The following is a 13,820-nucleotide window of genomic DNA, read 5'->3' as shown; positions in this document are numbered from 1 at the left end:
TCAGTACTGGTATTGATTTTTTGAATCTGACACCCAAAACCAAGACAACAAAAACAAAAATCAAAAAGTGGGACTACATCAAACTAAAAAGCTTTCACACAGCAAAGGAAATCATTACCAAAAAGAAAAGGCAATCTACTGAATAGGAGAAAATAACTGCAAATCATATATCTGATAAGGGGCTAATATTCAAAATATACAAAGAACTCATACAACTCAGTAGCAAAAAAAGAAAAGAATCTGATTTAAAAATGGGCAGGGGTGCCTGGATGGCTCAGTTGGTTAAGCAATCGACTTCAGCTTGGATCATGATCTCACAGTTCATGGGTTCAAGCCCTGCATCAGGTTCTGTGCTGACAGCTCTGAGCCTGGAGCCTGCTTTGGATTCTGTGTCTCTGCCCCTCCCCTGCTCACACTCTGTCTCTGTCTCTCAAAAATGAGTAAACATTAAAAAAAACTTTAATGGGCAGAAAATCTGAATTAGACATTTTTCCAAAGAAGACATATAGATGGCCAAATTGTACATGAAAAGTTGCTCAATATCATTAATCATCAGGGAAATGTAAATCAAAACCACAATATCACCTCACACTTGTTAAGATGGCTGCTATCAAAAAGACAAGAAATAAAAAGTGTTGTGAGGATGTGGAGAAAAGGGATCCCTTGTACACTGTGGGAATGTTAATTAGTGCAACCATTACGGAAAGCAGCCAGGAGTTTCCTTAAAAAGTTAAAAATAGAACTACCATATGATCGAGCAATTCCTTTTCTGGATATTTAATTTTCTTTTTATTTTTGTAAGTAAACTCTACTCCCAACGTGGTGCTTGAACTCATGACCTCGAGTTCAAGAGTCACATAAGTTCTACCAAGTAAGCCAGCCACGCACCCCTCTTCTGGGCATTTATCCAAAAGAAATGAAAACACTACTCAAAAAGATATATGCACCCCCTTGTTAATTGCGACATTATTTTCAATAGCCAAGGTATAGAAACAATCTAAGTGTCTTCCAATGGATGAAAGGATACAAAATTGTGGTACACACACACACACACACACACACTCTGAATGGAATATTATTCAGCCACAAAAAAGAATGAAATCTTGCCATTTGTGACAACAAATGTGACAACAAAATAGATGGATCTCAAGGGCATTATGCTAAGTGAAATAAATCAGATAAAGAAAGACAAATACTCTATGATCTCTCTTATATATGGACTCTAAAAAAAAAAATAAAAAGCCAAAACCAACCTCATAGTTACAGAATACAGAATGGTAGTTACAAGAGGCACAGTGTGGGGGGGTGGGAGAAATGGGTGAACTGTTTGTGTGTGTGTGTGTTTAAACAAATTGGATAAAAATTTTAAAAAATAACTGGAAACATCATGTATTGCTGATGGAAATGTAAAATGTTTATAGCCACTGTGGAAATTGGTTTGGTGATTTCTCAGAAAGTTAAAAAAAAAAGTTACACATAGGATTACCATATGATCCAACACTCCTACATATATACCCAAAGAAATTGAAAGCAGAGACTCAAACAAATACTGGTTCATCAATGTTCACTGCATACTTGTACAGCAACATTCGCAAATAGGCAAAAGGTAGAGATGATCCAAGTGTCCATTAACAGATGAATGCATAAATATTGTATATGCATGCAATAAAATATTATTCAGCTATAAACAGGAATACAATTCTGATACATGCTATAATAAATACAAACCTTGAAAACATGATGCTAAGGCACAATAGTTCAGGCACAAAAGCTCAAATAAGCCAGGCACAAAAGTTCAAATATTGTACAATTCCACTCATATAAGGTACTTGGAATAGGCAAATTCATAGAGACAGAAAGTAGAATAGAGCTTACCAGGGGCTGTTGGGAATGGACAATGAAGAATTATTGTTTAATGGGTAGAGTTTCTCTTAGGGATGATGAGCAAGTTCTGGAAATAAATAGTGGTGATGGGTTATAAAACATTGTGAATGTACTTAATGCCACTGAATTGTACACTTTAAAATGGTAATTTCATGTTATATATATTTTGCCATTAAAAAATAAGAAAGTAGGGGCACCTAGGTGGCTCAGTCGGTTAAGAGCCTGACTTTGGCTCAGGTCATGATCTCACAATTCATGAGTTCGAGCTACACATTGGGCTCTCTGCTATCAGCATGAAGCCTGCTTTGCATCCTCTGCCCTTCCCCTCTCTGCTTTTCCCCTGTTTGTGCTTTCTGTCTCTCTCAAAAATAAAGAAAAGAAAACAAAAAAAGAAAAGTCAAAAGCCACAGGATAAACTCAGAAAAATATATATATATATATTTTAATTTTAGAGAGAGAGAGCACAAGTGGGGGAAAAGGGCAGAGAGAGAGAGAGAGAGAGAGAGAGAGAGAATGAATCTTAAGCAGGCTCCACTCTCCCTGCCCCTCCCCTGCTCATGCTCTCTCTCTCTCAAAATAAATAAACTTAAAAAAAGAAAATATATTTGAACCCATTTGACAAAGGCCTGATTTTCTTAGTATACAAAAAGCTTTCCAAAGCAATAAGAAAAAGCAAAATGGAAAACTAGGCAAAGGACATGAGCAGCATACACACACACATTCACACACACACAAAGGAAAGACATGTGACTCTGAAGCATATTAGAAAGAAACTTAACCTTACTCCTGATAAAAAGATTGTGTTAAAAATACAATGAGATAACACTCTTTTCCTATAAAAATGGCGACACCAGAAAGTTTGAGAATACATTGTTTTGGCAAGGGTGTAAAGACACAGACACTCTTGTATTTTGTTGTTGGAATTGTAAATTGGTGTAACTTTTGTAAGCCAACTTATCAAAAACTTTTAAAAGTACATTTGATTTTTTAAAATGTTTATTTTTTATTATTTATTTTTTAATGTTTATTATTTATTTACAGAGAACGAGCCGGGCAGGGAGCAGAGAAAGGGAGACAGAGGATCTGAAGCAAGCTCCATGCTGACAGGAGAGAGCTCAATGTGGGGCTCAAACTCAAAAAATGTGAGATCATGACCTAAGCCAAAGTCCAACAATTAATGGACTGAGCCACCCGGGTGCACCAACATTTGACTTTTTAAAAACATGTTTGTTTATTTATTTATTTATTTTGAGAGAGAGAGAGAGAGAGAGAGAGAGAGAGAGCAGGAGAGGGGCAGAGAGAATCCCAAGCAGGCTCTGCACTATCAGCACGGAGTCCAATGCAGGTCTTGAACCCATGACCCTAGCCGAAACCAAGACTCTGGCGCTTAACCAACTGAGCCACCCAGGCGCCCCACATATGACTTTTTTATAGGTAACAGAAAACCCAACTACAATAGGCTCAAACAATAAAGCAGATTTATTGGTTCATACAAATGCAAATTCCAGGGGATCAGAGATCTTTGCAGTTGATTTAATTCCATGGATCAACAATATCACCAAGGACCTAATTTCTGTCAGATCTGTCTTCCAAAGTGTGAGCTTCATCATAAATTTCACTTCCTTCTTGGTAGCAAAAGGAATGCAGCGTTTGCAGCTTCCCATCAGCCACACCACACTGTCCAAAAGAAGAGACAAAGCTGGCTTCTGTTCTCTCTCTCAGAAGATCAAAGAACAAAACCAAAACCAAAAACCTTCCACCAAATACTTCAACAAACATCCTCTAATATTTCATTAACTTGAATTGGGTCAGTGGCCCATTCCAGAACAATCCCCTTGACAGGACAAGGGTATGCATTCATTGGCTATAGCCTGGTTGCCTGAACCAATCACTGAGGGATGGGGGATGGGCTCACCCTGATTGGGTTAAAAGAGTGGTACACCCCAGCCAGAAGCTGGGGGTTGAGTTCAATACCACCCCTTCAAACTTTACCACTGGTAAACAATGGGGAAGATACAGAATGGATGTTGGGCAGGGAATCACATCAACCACTAACTAGTTTGATCCAGCAACCATACTTCTAGGAATTTATCCTATAAATGTACTGGCACTTGTCTGCAAATAAGTATGTTCAAGGAGATTATAATAACAGGATATTGGAAATGACAAAAACGCCTGGGACTGGTCAGATCAATGATGAGGTAGCCATCAAAAAGAAAAGACAGCTATAAATGTTTTAATGACACAATCTCAAAGATATGGTAAGTGAAAAAAGCAGAGTGAATAGCCTGCTGCCATTTGTGAAAAAAAGGGAGAAGAGATGCATATATATATAGATACATTTTTTAAGGGGAAAGAGGAAAGTAAACTTCCATTTTCATCAATAAACCAGGCCAGATAGACAGAGATATCCAAACACATGTGCACGTGTGTGTGTGCGTGCACACACACACACACACCCATTTATACTTGCATATGCATGATTTGCATAGAATATATCTGAAAGATTCATGAGAAACTGACAATAGCAGTAATCTCTGGAAAGGGAACCAGGGGAACTAGGGACTAGAAGTAGGGGTAATGTGTAACTTTCATTGGGGCGCCTGGGTAGCTCAGTGGGTTAAGAGACTGACTCTTGATTTCCACTCAGGTCATGATCTTCTGGTTTGTGAGATCAAGCCCTGTGCTGGGACCCGTGCTGTAAGCACAGAGCCTGCTTGGGATTCTCTCTCTCCCCCTTCTCTGCCCAACCCCCACTTGCATGCATGCTCTACCAAAGATAAATGTTAAAAAAAAAATATATATATATATATATATAAAACTTTCATTGTATATCCTTTAATTTTTTTATTTCTTTTTTTTAATGTTAATTTTTGAGGGGGGAGGGGCAGAAAGCGAGGGAGACACAGAATCAGAAGTAGGCTCCAGGCTCTGAGCTGTCAGCACAAAGCCCAACGCAGGGCTTGAATTCACAAACTGTGAGATCATGACCTGAGCCAAAGTCAGATGCTTAACTGACTGAGACACCCAGGTGCCCCTGTATATCCTTTCATATTGCTTGAATTTTCTTACCATGTGCATGTATTTTTACTTAAAAACATGTATTAATTACAGGTTTCTATGTGTTACTTGTCATGTTGGCAAAGGTAAAAGTATTTGTTAATAGTTGGCAAAGATGGGATGCCTAGGTGGTTCAGTCGGTGGCTCAGGTCTCACAGTTGATGGGTTCAAGACTCGCATCGGGCTCTGAGCTAACAGCTCAGAGCCTGGAGCCTGCTTCCGATTCTGTGTCTCCCTCTCTCTCTGCTCCTCCCCTGTTAACACTGCCTCTCTCTCTCTTTCTCAAAAATAAAGATTTTTTAAAAATTTTTAAAAAGGCAGAATTCTACACAGCAATGAAAAAGAAGTACTGATATATTCAACAAACATAGATGAAACTCACAGAAAATGAATAAAAGATGTCAGAGGCAAAAGAGTACATACCATTTATATGAAATTCAAGTACAGGCAAAACTAATCTATGACCATAGAAGTCAGAACTATTCTTGGGAGTGGGTAATAACAAATAGGGAGCACAAGGAGCCAGCCTTCTGTGGTGCTGGAAATGTTCTGTATTTAGACTTGGGGGGAGATTACATAGATGTATACACATATAGAAAGATCTACTTAAGGGGCGCCTGGGTGGCTCAGTCGGTTGAGCGTCCGACTTCAGCTCAGGTCACCATCTCGCGGTCCGTGAGTTCGAGCCCCGCGTCGGGCTCTGGGCTGATGGCTCAGAGCCTGGAGCCTGTTTCCGATTCTGTGTCTCCCTCTCTCTCTGACCCTCCCCTGTTCATGCTCTGTCTCTCTCTGTCTCAAAAATAAATAAACATTAAAAAAAATTAAAAAAAAAAAGAAAGATCTACTTAAGATTCATGCATTTTACTAGACAAGTTATACCTTATTACATGATAAAAAGGAATGAGGTAGATTATATAGTGATATGGAACAAATTTCAAGATATATTTTTAAGGGTGTGTGATTATATATATATATCATATCCATTCCATATACACATATATGGTGCACTGACAGTAAAGTAAACAATGAATAACCACAACTCTGCTGGGTAAGTGCTAGAAAAAACTTTTGTTCTAAAGTCCTCTGATTCCTGGTAGCCTACAGCCTACATTTAAAAGGCCTCATGCTGGTGCAGCAGCGTGGCTCAGTCGGTTAAGCAGCTGACTCTTGATTTTGGCTCAGGTCATGATCTCTTGGTTCTTGGGATCGAGCCCCAAGTGCAGCTCTATGCTGACAGTGTGGAGCCTGCTTGGGATTCATTCTCGCTCTCTCTCTCTCTCCCTCTGTCTCTCTCTCTTTGTCTCTGCCCCTCTCCTCTCACATGCTCTCTCTCTCTCTTTCTTAATAAAGATGAAAAATAAATAAATAAAAAATAAAAGGCCCCATGCTTACAAGTGTCCAATTGGAGTTCAGATGAAGAACAGAGAAAACAGTGGAACGGCAGTATTTGAAGAAAAAAATAGCTGAGAATTGATGAATCAATCCAAGATTCACGAATTCCAAACAGGAAAAACACACAAACAAAAAAACAAAGAAAAAAATCCCCACTCAAACACATTGTAGTGAAACTTCAGAACATCAAAGAGAATATTTTAAAAGAAGCAAGAGGCTTGGTGTCTACCTATAAAAGTATACAACACTATACCTATGACATATTATTGTCCCCCAAAAGAGGAAAAAGTAAAACCTGAATCTAAATCTAATCAAGGTTTAGATCTAATCAATATTCAGGAAATAAAAAGAACAGGGAATAACACCACAGGGATGCAATCACTAAAATCCATTCTATGGGAAGCACTACAGGACGAACAACCCAGTTTCTTCCACAAATAAATCCCATGGGGGTAAAAAAAGGAGGGAAAGAAGGAAGGGGCATCTATAGATTAAGAAATTTAAGAAACAGGGGTATCTAGGTGGCTCAGGTGGTTGAATGTCCAACTCTTTTTGTTTTAATTTTTTTTAATGTTTATTTATTTTTGAGAGAGATGTTTATTTTATTTTGAGAGAGAGAGTGCGAGCAGGGGAGGGACAAAGAGAGAGGGAGACACAGAATCTGAAGCAGGCTCCGGTCTCGGGGCTGTCAGCACAGAGCCCAACGCAGGGCTCGAACCCACAAACCGTGAGATCATGACCTGAGCTGAAGTCAGACGCTTAACTGACTGAGCCACACAGGCGCCCTGAGTGTCCAACTCTTGATTTCAGCACAGGTCATGATCCCAGGGTTGTGGGATAGAGCCCTGCATTGGACTCCATGCTCAGCATGGAGCCTGCTTAAGATTCTCTCCCTCTCCCTTTGCCCCTCTCCCCAACTTGCTCTCTCAAATTAAAAAAAAAAGAAGAGCACCTGGGTAGCTCAGTAGGTTAAGCATCCCACTTCAGCTCAGGCCATGATCTTGCAGCCCATGAGTTCAAGCCCCATATCGGCTCTGCTGACAGCTTGGAGCCTGGAGCCTGCTTTGGATTCTGTCTCCCTCTCTCTCTGCCCCTCCCATCTTTCTCTCTCTCAAAAAATAAACAAACATTAAAACATTTTTAAAAAGAGAGATTTAAGAAACATATCAACCAGGGCACCTGGGTGGCTCAGTCAGTTAGGCCTCCAACTTCGGCTCAGGTCATGATCTCGTGGTTTGTGAATTCAAGCTCCATATTGGGTTCACTGCTGTCAACACAGAGTCCGCTTCGGATCCTCTGTCTCCCTCTCTCTCTGTCCCACTCGCGCTCTGTCTCCCTCAAAAATAAATAAAATATGGGCTCCTGGGTGGCTCAGTTGGCTAAGCGTCTGATTTTGACTCAGGTCATGATATCGTAGTTCATGGGTTCAAACCCTGTGTGGGCTCTGTGCTGACACCTTAGGGCCTGAAGCCTGCTTCAGATTCTGTGTCTCCCTCTCTCTCTGCCAAAAAGAAATAAAACATTAAAAAATAAATAAATACAAGGGTGACTAGGTGGCCCAGTCAGTTAAGCCTCTGACTTCGGCTCAGGTCACGATCTCACGATTCATGGGTTTGAGTCCCATGTCGGGCTCTGTGCTGACAGCTTGGAGCCTGGGGCCTGCTTGGATTCTGTATCTCCCTCTCTCTGCTCCTCCCCAACTCATGCTATGTCTCTGTCCCTCAAAAATACGTAAACATTAAAAAAAATTTAAAAGAAAAGAAACATCAACCAATTGCAGTGTATAGTCCTCATTTGGATCCTGACAATCCTTGACAACAAACTAAACATATAAACGTTCATGAGACAACAAGGAAAATGTGAATAGTGACTGCACATGTGATGATATTAAAAGAATTGTTAATTTTCGTTATCAACAATAGCCAAACAATGGAAAGAGCCCAAATTTCCATAGACTGATGAATGGATAAAGAAGATGCGGTATATATACACAATGGAGTATTACTCAGGCATCAAACAGAATGAAGCTTGCCATTTGCAACAATGTGGATGGAACTAGAGTATATTGCGCTAAGCAAAATTAAGTCAGTCAGAGAAAGACAAATACTGTATGATTTCACTCATATGTGGAATTTAAGAAACAAAACAGATGAACATATGGTGGGGGGGAGAAAAAAGAGAGAGGGAAACAAACCATAAGAGACTCTTAAAGATAGAGAAAAACTGAGGGTTGATAGAGGGAGGTGGGTGAGGAATGGCCTAGATGGGTGATGGGTATTGAGGAGGGCACTTGTTATGATGAGCAATGTGTGTTGTATGTAAGTGATGAATCACTGAATTCTACTCCTGAAGCTAATATTGCACTGTGTGTTAACTATCTGGAATTTAAATAAAAATTTGAAAAGACAGGGGCGCCTGGGTGGCGCAGTCGGTTAAGCGTCTGACTTCAGCCAGGTCACGATCTCGCAGTCCGTGAGTTCAAGCCCCGCGTCAGGCTCTGGGCTGATCGCTCAGAGCCTGGAGCCTGTTTCCGATTCTGTGTCTCCCTCTCTCTCTGCCCCTTCCCTGTTCATGCTCTGTCTCTCTCTGTCCCAAAAATAAATAAACGTTGGAAAAAAAATTAAAAAAACTATCTGAATAAAAATTTGAAAAGACAAAAACAAGAATTGTTAATTTTTTAGAGGTGGTGGTTTTATTGTAACGTTTAAGAAAAGTCCTTATATTTTAGAGATACATACCAAAATATTTATGGATAAAATGAAATAATATGATGTATGATATTTGTTTCAGAATAATCTTGGTGGTACAGATAGGAGAGCAAGGGTTAGGGGAATATAGATGAAACAAGACTGGCCATGAATCTGGGTGACAGGTACATGGGGATTTAGTATACTATTCTCTTTTACTCTTGTATGTTTGAAATATTCCATAATTAAAGTAGGAAAAAACAGAGCTAGAAAGATAGATTACCTACAACGAAACGACTGACAGCTGATTTACCAACAAAAAAGAAATCAGTGTTTAGAAAGTGTTTATAGTACGACACTCTTTGTGTAAAAAAATAACATCAACTTATATATTTTTTTGCATATATTCTTGTATTTACATTGATTTATCTCTGGTAGTTCACATAAAAATTGTTAATAGGAATTATTTCTCAGTAAGGGAATTGGGAAACTGGGGAACAGATATGGCAACTCTTCACATACCCTTTTGTACTATTTGAATTTTTTCGCTTGTGTTTGTAATACCTTAAAAATATTTTCTCAGTAGGCTAGGAACAGGAGAATTTATAACTTGATACAGAGTATATGTGACAACTAAAATCATCATACTCAATGGTGAGATATAAGGGGCATTCACCTTTAAGTCAGAACATATCAAGAATATTTTTTAATGTTTATTTATATATTTATAGAGAGAGTGCATGCGTGCACATGCAAGCAGGGGATGGGCAGAGAGGAAGAGAGAGAATCTTAAGCAGGTTCCACGCTGTCAGGGCAGAGCCTGACACAGGGTTCCATCTTGTGACTGTGAGATCATGACCTGAGCTGAAATCAAGAATCAGATGTTTAATTGACTGAGCCACTCAGGTGCTTCCAAATCAGAACTATTCACTTGTTTTTACAAATACCATGCAACACTGCTCTGCAGGTTCTAGTGAAAACATTAAGACAAAAGAAGGTAAAAGTTATAAATACTGTAAAGGAAGAGTCATAAAATGTCCTTGCTTACATAGGATATATAATCTAAGAAAATCAACTGAGAATTAAAATTAAACAGGAAAAGAGTTTATTTTAAATCAATAACTTCTCTATATAAAACTGCTGTCTATAAAAATATCCAATTAGAAAATATAATGGGAAAGAAGATTCCATTCATAGTAGTGGGAAAAAATGACGGAAATAAATCCAACAAGTGTATAAAAGGGAGTGCCTGGCTGGCTCAGTTAGTAGAGCATGTGACTTCTAAAAAAAATTTTTTTTAGGGGGCGCCTGGGTGGCTCAGTCGGTTGAGCACCTGACTTCGGCTTAGGTCATGATCTCGCGGTTCATGAGGTTCAAGCCCCGCATCAGGCTCTGTGCTGACGGCTTGGAGCCTGCTTCAGATTCTGTGTCTCCCCCTCTCTCTGCCCCTACCCTGCTCTTGCTCTGTCTCTCAAAATAATTAAAAACATTAAATAAATTTAAAAATTTTTTAACATTTATTTGTTTTTGAGACAGAGAGACAGAGCACAAGCAGGGGAAGGACAGAAAGGGAGACACAGAATCCAAGGCAGGCTCCAGGCACTGAGCTGTCGCCACAGAGCCTGACGCGGGGCTCGGGCTCATAGACTGCAAGATCATGACCTGAGCCGAAGTCGGATGCTTAACCTACTGAGCCACCCAGGCACCCCAAGCATGTGACTCTTGACCTCAGGGTTATAAGTTCAAACCCCATGTTGGGTGCAGAGATTACTTAAAAATAAAATCATAAAACAAAGAAATGTACAAAACATTTACATGAGTAAAACTACAAAATATTGCTGAAGGCTATATGTATGAAGATATGAAAAATAGATAGACGTACAATATTCCTGAAAGACGTTTCAGAAGTGAAAAAAATTTCAAATAACTATCACTTTCCATAACAATCTCATTGGGGTTTGGGGGGATAGGGTGGGAATACCAGACAAGTTGGTTGTGAAGTTTATCTGGAAGAATAAAGTCAAAAACTTGTTAAAGATGGAAATAAGGGGGGGAGGGGAAATAAGGGAAGGTTTGCCTACCAAATATCAAATTACTGTATAAAGTTGTGATATGCTTCAAGACTAGACAAACAGATAAGTGGAACTGAATAGAGAGGCAGTTACGTGTGGGAATTTATTTATTTATTTATTTTATTTTTTTAAGTAATCTCTACATCCAATGTGGGGCTCAAACTTAAAACCATGAGAGCAGGTCTCATGCTCCACTGACTGAACCAGCCAGGCACCCCTTATCTGGGAATTTAGTGTATGACAAAAATTGCATTTCAGAACCCTTCTGAGACACCACTAAAAGTGGTACATAAAATATGTACAACCCAAAAGGACAAAAAGTTTCAGGTATTCTCTAGAGGCAGGAAATCCATTTGAGAAATGGTACCTGAAACAGTAGCTAGGAAGAAATTCTGGTCTAGTGCAAAAAAGGATACAGATGAGAAGGGGCCATTTTGCCAGTAAAACTATGGAAAGGCTCCAGAATCTGAGACAACAAGGTACAGCAGAGGGTGAGCATGACATACAGGACTGAGAACTAAGTGTAATTAAAAGCCTGTACATGAATATTCAGTAAGACAAAAATGTTCACCCTTTCTTGTAATCAGAGGAAATGCAAAATAAAAATGAGATACCATCATTTGCACATCTGGTCGGTAAAAATGTTTTAATTGACAACAAAGTGTTGATGAAGGTACTGGGGAAACTGGTACCTCATATACTGTTGGATGGCCATGTAAATTGGAACAGTCTTTGTGGAGGGAAATTTGAGCAGTATCTATTTACATACATACATACATACATACATACACACGTACATTTTCAGTAATCTCTATACCATTGTGGGGCTCGAACTCACAACCCCGAGATCAAGAGTAAAATGCTCTTCCGACCCAGCCAGCCAAGCATCCCTCTCTATTAACATTTTAGATGTATATGCCTTCTTTCCAGCAATCCCACTTCTAGGAATCTATCTTCAAGAAATATTAGCACAAATAATCAAAGATACATGTAAAATGGTTTTCATTGCTGCTTAATTTGTAATAAAAAAAAATTGGAAACAACCTAAGTGTCCATCAGTATTGGAACAGATAGATAAATTATGGCATATATGTAGAATCAAGTACTTTGCAACACAAAAAAGAATGTCAGCGATGTATACATATTGATGTGAAAATATCTTCAAGGACTATAAAGTGGTATGTTTAATGATTAAGCAAGCTACAGAAAAATATTATAGAATGATTCCAAATTGACCAAAAAGAAAAAAACAAGTTTCTCCATATGTATATAGATAGCTACTCATACTTCTACTATGTTCCTACATGTTATAGGCCAATATGCTTGCAAATGCATTGAAAATATTTGAAAGGATATACACCAAACTAACACTGACTTCCTCTGAAGAATAAATTTAAGGATTCAAATATTTTATTCTCCATTTTATTCACTTTTGCTTTTTTTTAATGATGAAGGAAGCTCATTACCAGAAAGTTGAATATTTAATTGTCACATTGAAGATGGTTCTCAAATCTATTTTCAATGCTTTTTTCATGAATTCCAATTTTGCATTCACAATTAACTTTCTGCTAGAAATTCCACTCATGTTTTGCCATCATTTCAAATTCATATCTAAAATAAAGTTCATTATCAGGGCATGTGGGTGGCTCAGTCAGTTAAGCAACCAACTTCAGCTCAGGTCATGATCTCACGGTTCGTGAGTTCAGGTTCATGAGTTCGGGACCCGCATCGGGTTCTGTGCTGACAGCTCAGAGCCTGGAGCCTGCTTCGTTTTCTGTCTCCCCCTCTCTCTCTAAAATGAATAAAGAATTTAAAAAATAAAATAAAATTCATTATCAGACTATTTAACTATTAGTTCTAGTTCCTGCCTCTATTTTTGTTAAAAGCACTAGCTTCTACCTATTAATATTGAAGTATGCATCTTATTCCATTCCATCCCTTATCAGAAAAAAAAAATCACTAAGTCCAAGGTTTATTTCTTCATTTTTAAGAATATCTCATATGTCTTTTTCCTGTCTATTCTTTACCATTCTAATTCAGACCCTTCATTCAACAAATATTTATTGAGCATGTATTATATATGTGCTAGGCAGTTTTACGTTCTGGGAATAGTGAATAAATACAGAATTATATTCTGGTGAAAGAGAGAAATAATGTACAAATAAAAAGCCAATTATTCATTAACAGTGTTAACCTTTTTATAATGCTTATCCTATACCAGGCACTATACTAAGCTCTTTAGACATGTTAACTCATTTAATACTACTAATGACTTTATGATATAGGCACTGTTATTAATCCCATTTTATAGCTGGGGAAACTGAGGCACATAGCTCTTAAGTAGTCTAAGGTCATATAGCCAGTAAGTGGAGGAGTCAAGATTTGAACCCACGCAGCCTGACCTTGGGTTCATCTCTTTGGTATGACTATAGGATAGACACGATGTCTGATGTCTCTTTATGACCTTAGAAGCTGTTGATCCTTACTATTTATATCTATTTATCGGGGCGCCTGGGTGGCGCAGTTGGTTAAGCGTCCGACTTCAGTCAGGTCACGATCTCGCGGTCCGGGAGTTCGAGCCCCGCGTCGGGCTCTGGGCTGATGGCTCAGAGCCTGGAGCCTGTTTCCGATTCTGTGTCTCCCTCTTTCTCTGCCCCTCCCCCGTTCATGCTCTGTCTCTCTCTGTCCCAAAAAATAAATAAACGTTGAAAAAAAAATTTATATC

The 13,820-nt window shown here is 38.8% G+C and overlaps 1 protein-coding gene across 13 annotated transcripts in view; it reads right to left on the bottom strand.

The window, feature by feature from the left end:
• Positions 1-13,820, bottom strand: part of ITGB1BP2 (integrin subunit beta 1 binding protein 2) — a 29,938-nt gene that overhangs the window by 2,811 nt on the left and 13,307 nt on the right. For 7 of the 13 annotated variants that reach the window (XR_007148847.1, XR_007148844.1, XR_007148848.1 and 4 more), the window contains one exon: positions 3,346-3,561. Coding sequence is in view for 7 of the 13 variants with exons in the window: in XM_047843195.1 (XP_047699151.1) it covers positions 3,451-3,561 (111 nt within the window). In the remaining 6 variants the exon portion in view is untranslated. Of the gene's footprint in view, positions 1-1,875; positions 1,952-3,345; positions 3,562-9,851; positions 9,888-12,860; positions 12,888-13,820 lie in introns of those variants that run through there. The other 6 variants (XR_007148845.1, XM_047843197.1, XM_047843200.1 and 3 more) reach the window with 4 other exon arrangements.

The sequence above is a fragment of the Prionailurus viverrinus genome, chromosome X, assembly GCF_022837055.1.
Source record: "Prionailurus viverrinus isolate Anna chromosome X, UM_Priviv_1.0, whole genome shotgun sequence".
In the NCBI taxonomy this organism is placed as follows: domain Eukaryota; kingdom Metazoa; phylum Chordata; class Mammalia; order Carnivora; family Felidae; genus Prionailurus; species Prionailurus viverrinus.
This window is presented reverse-complemented; position numbering and strand designations above follow the sequence as displayed.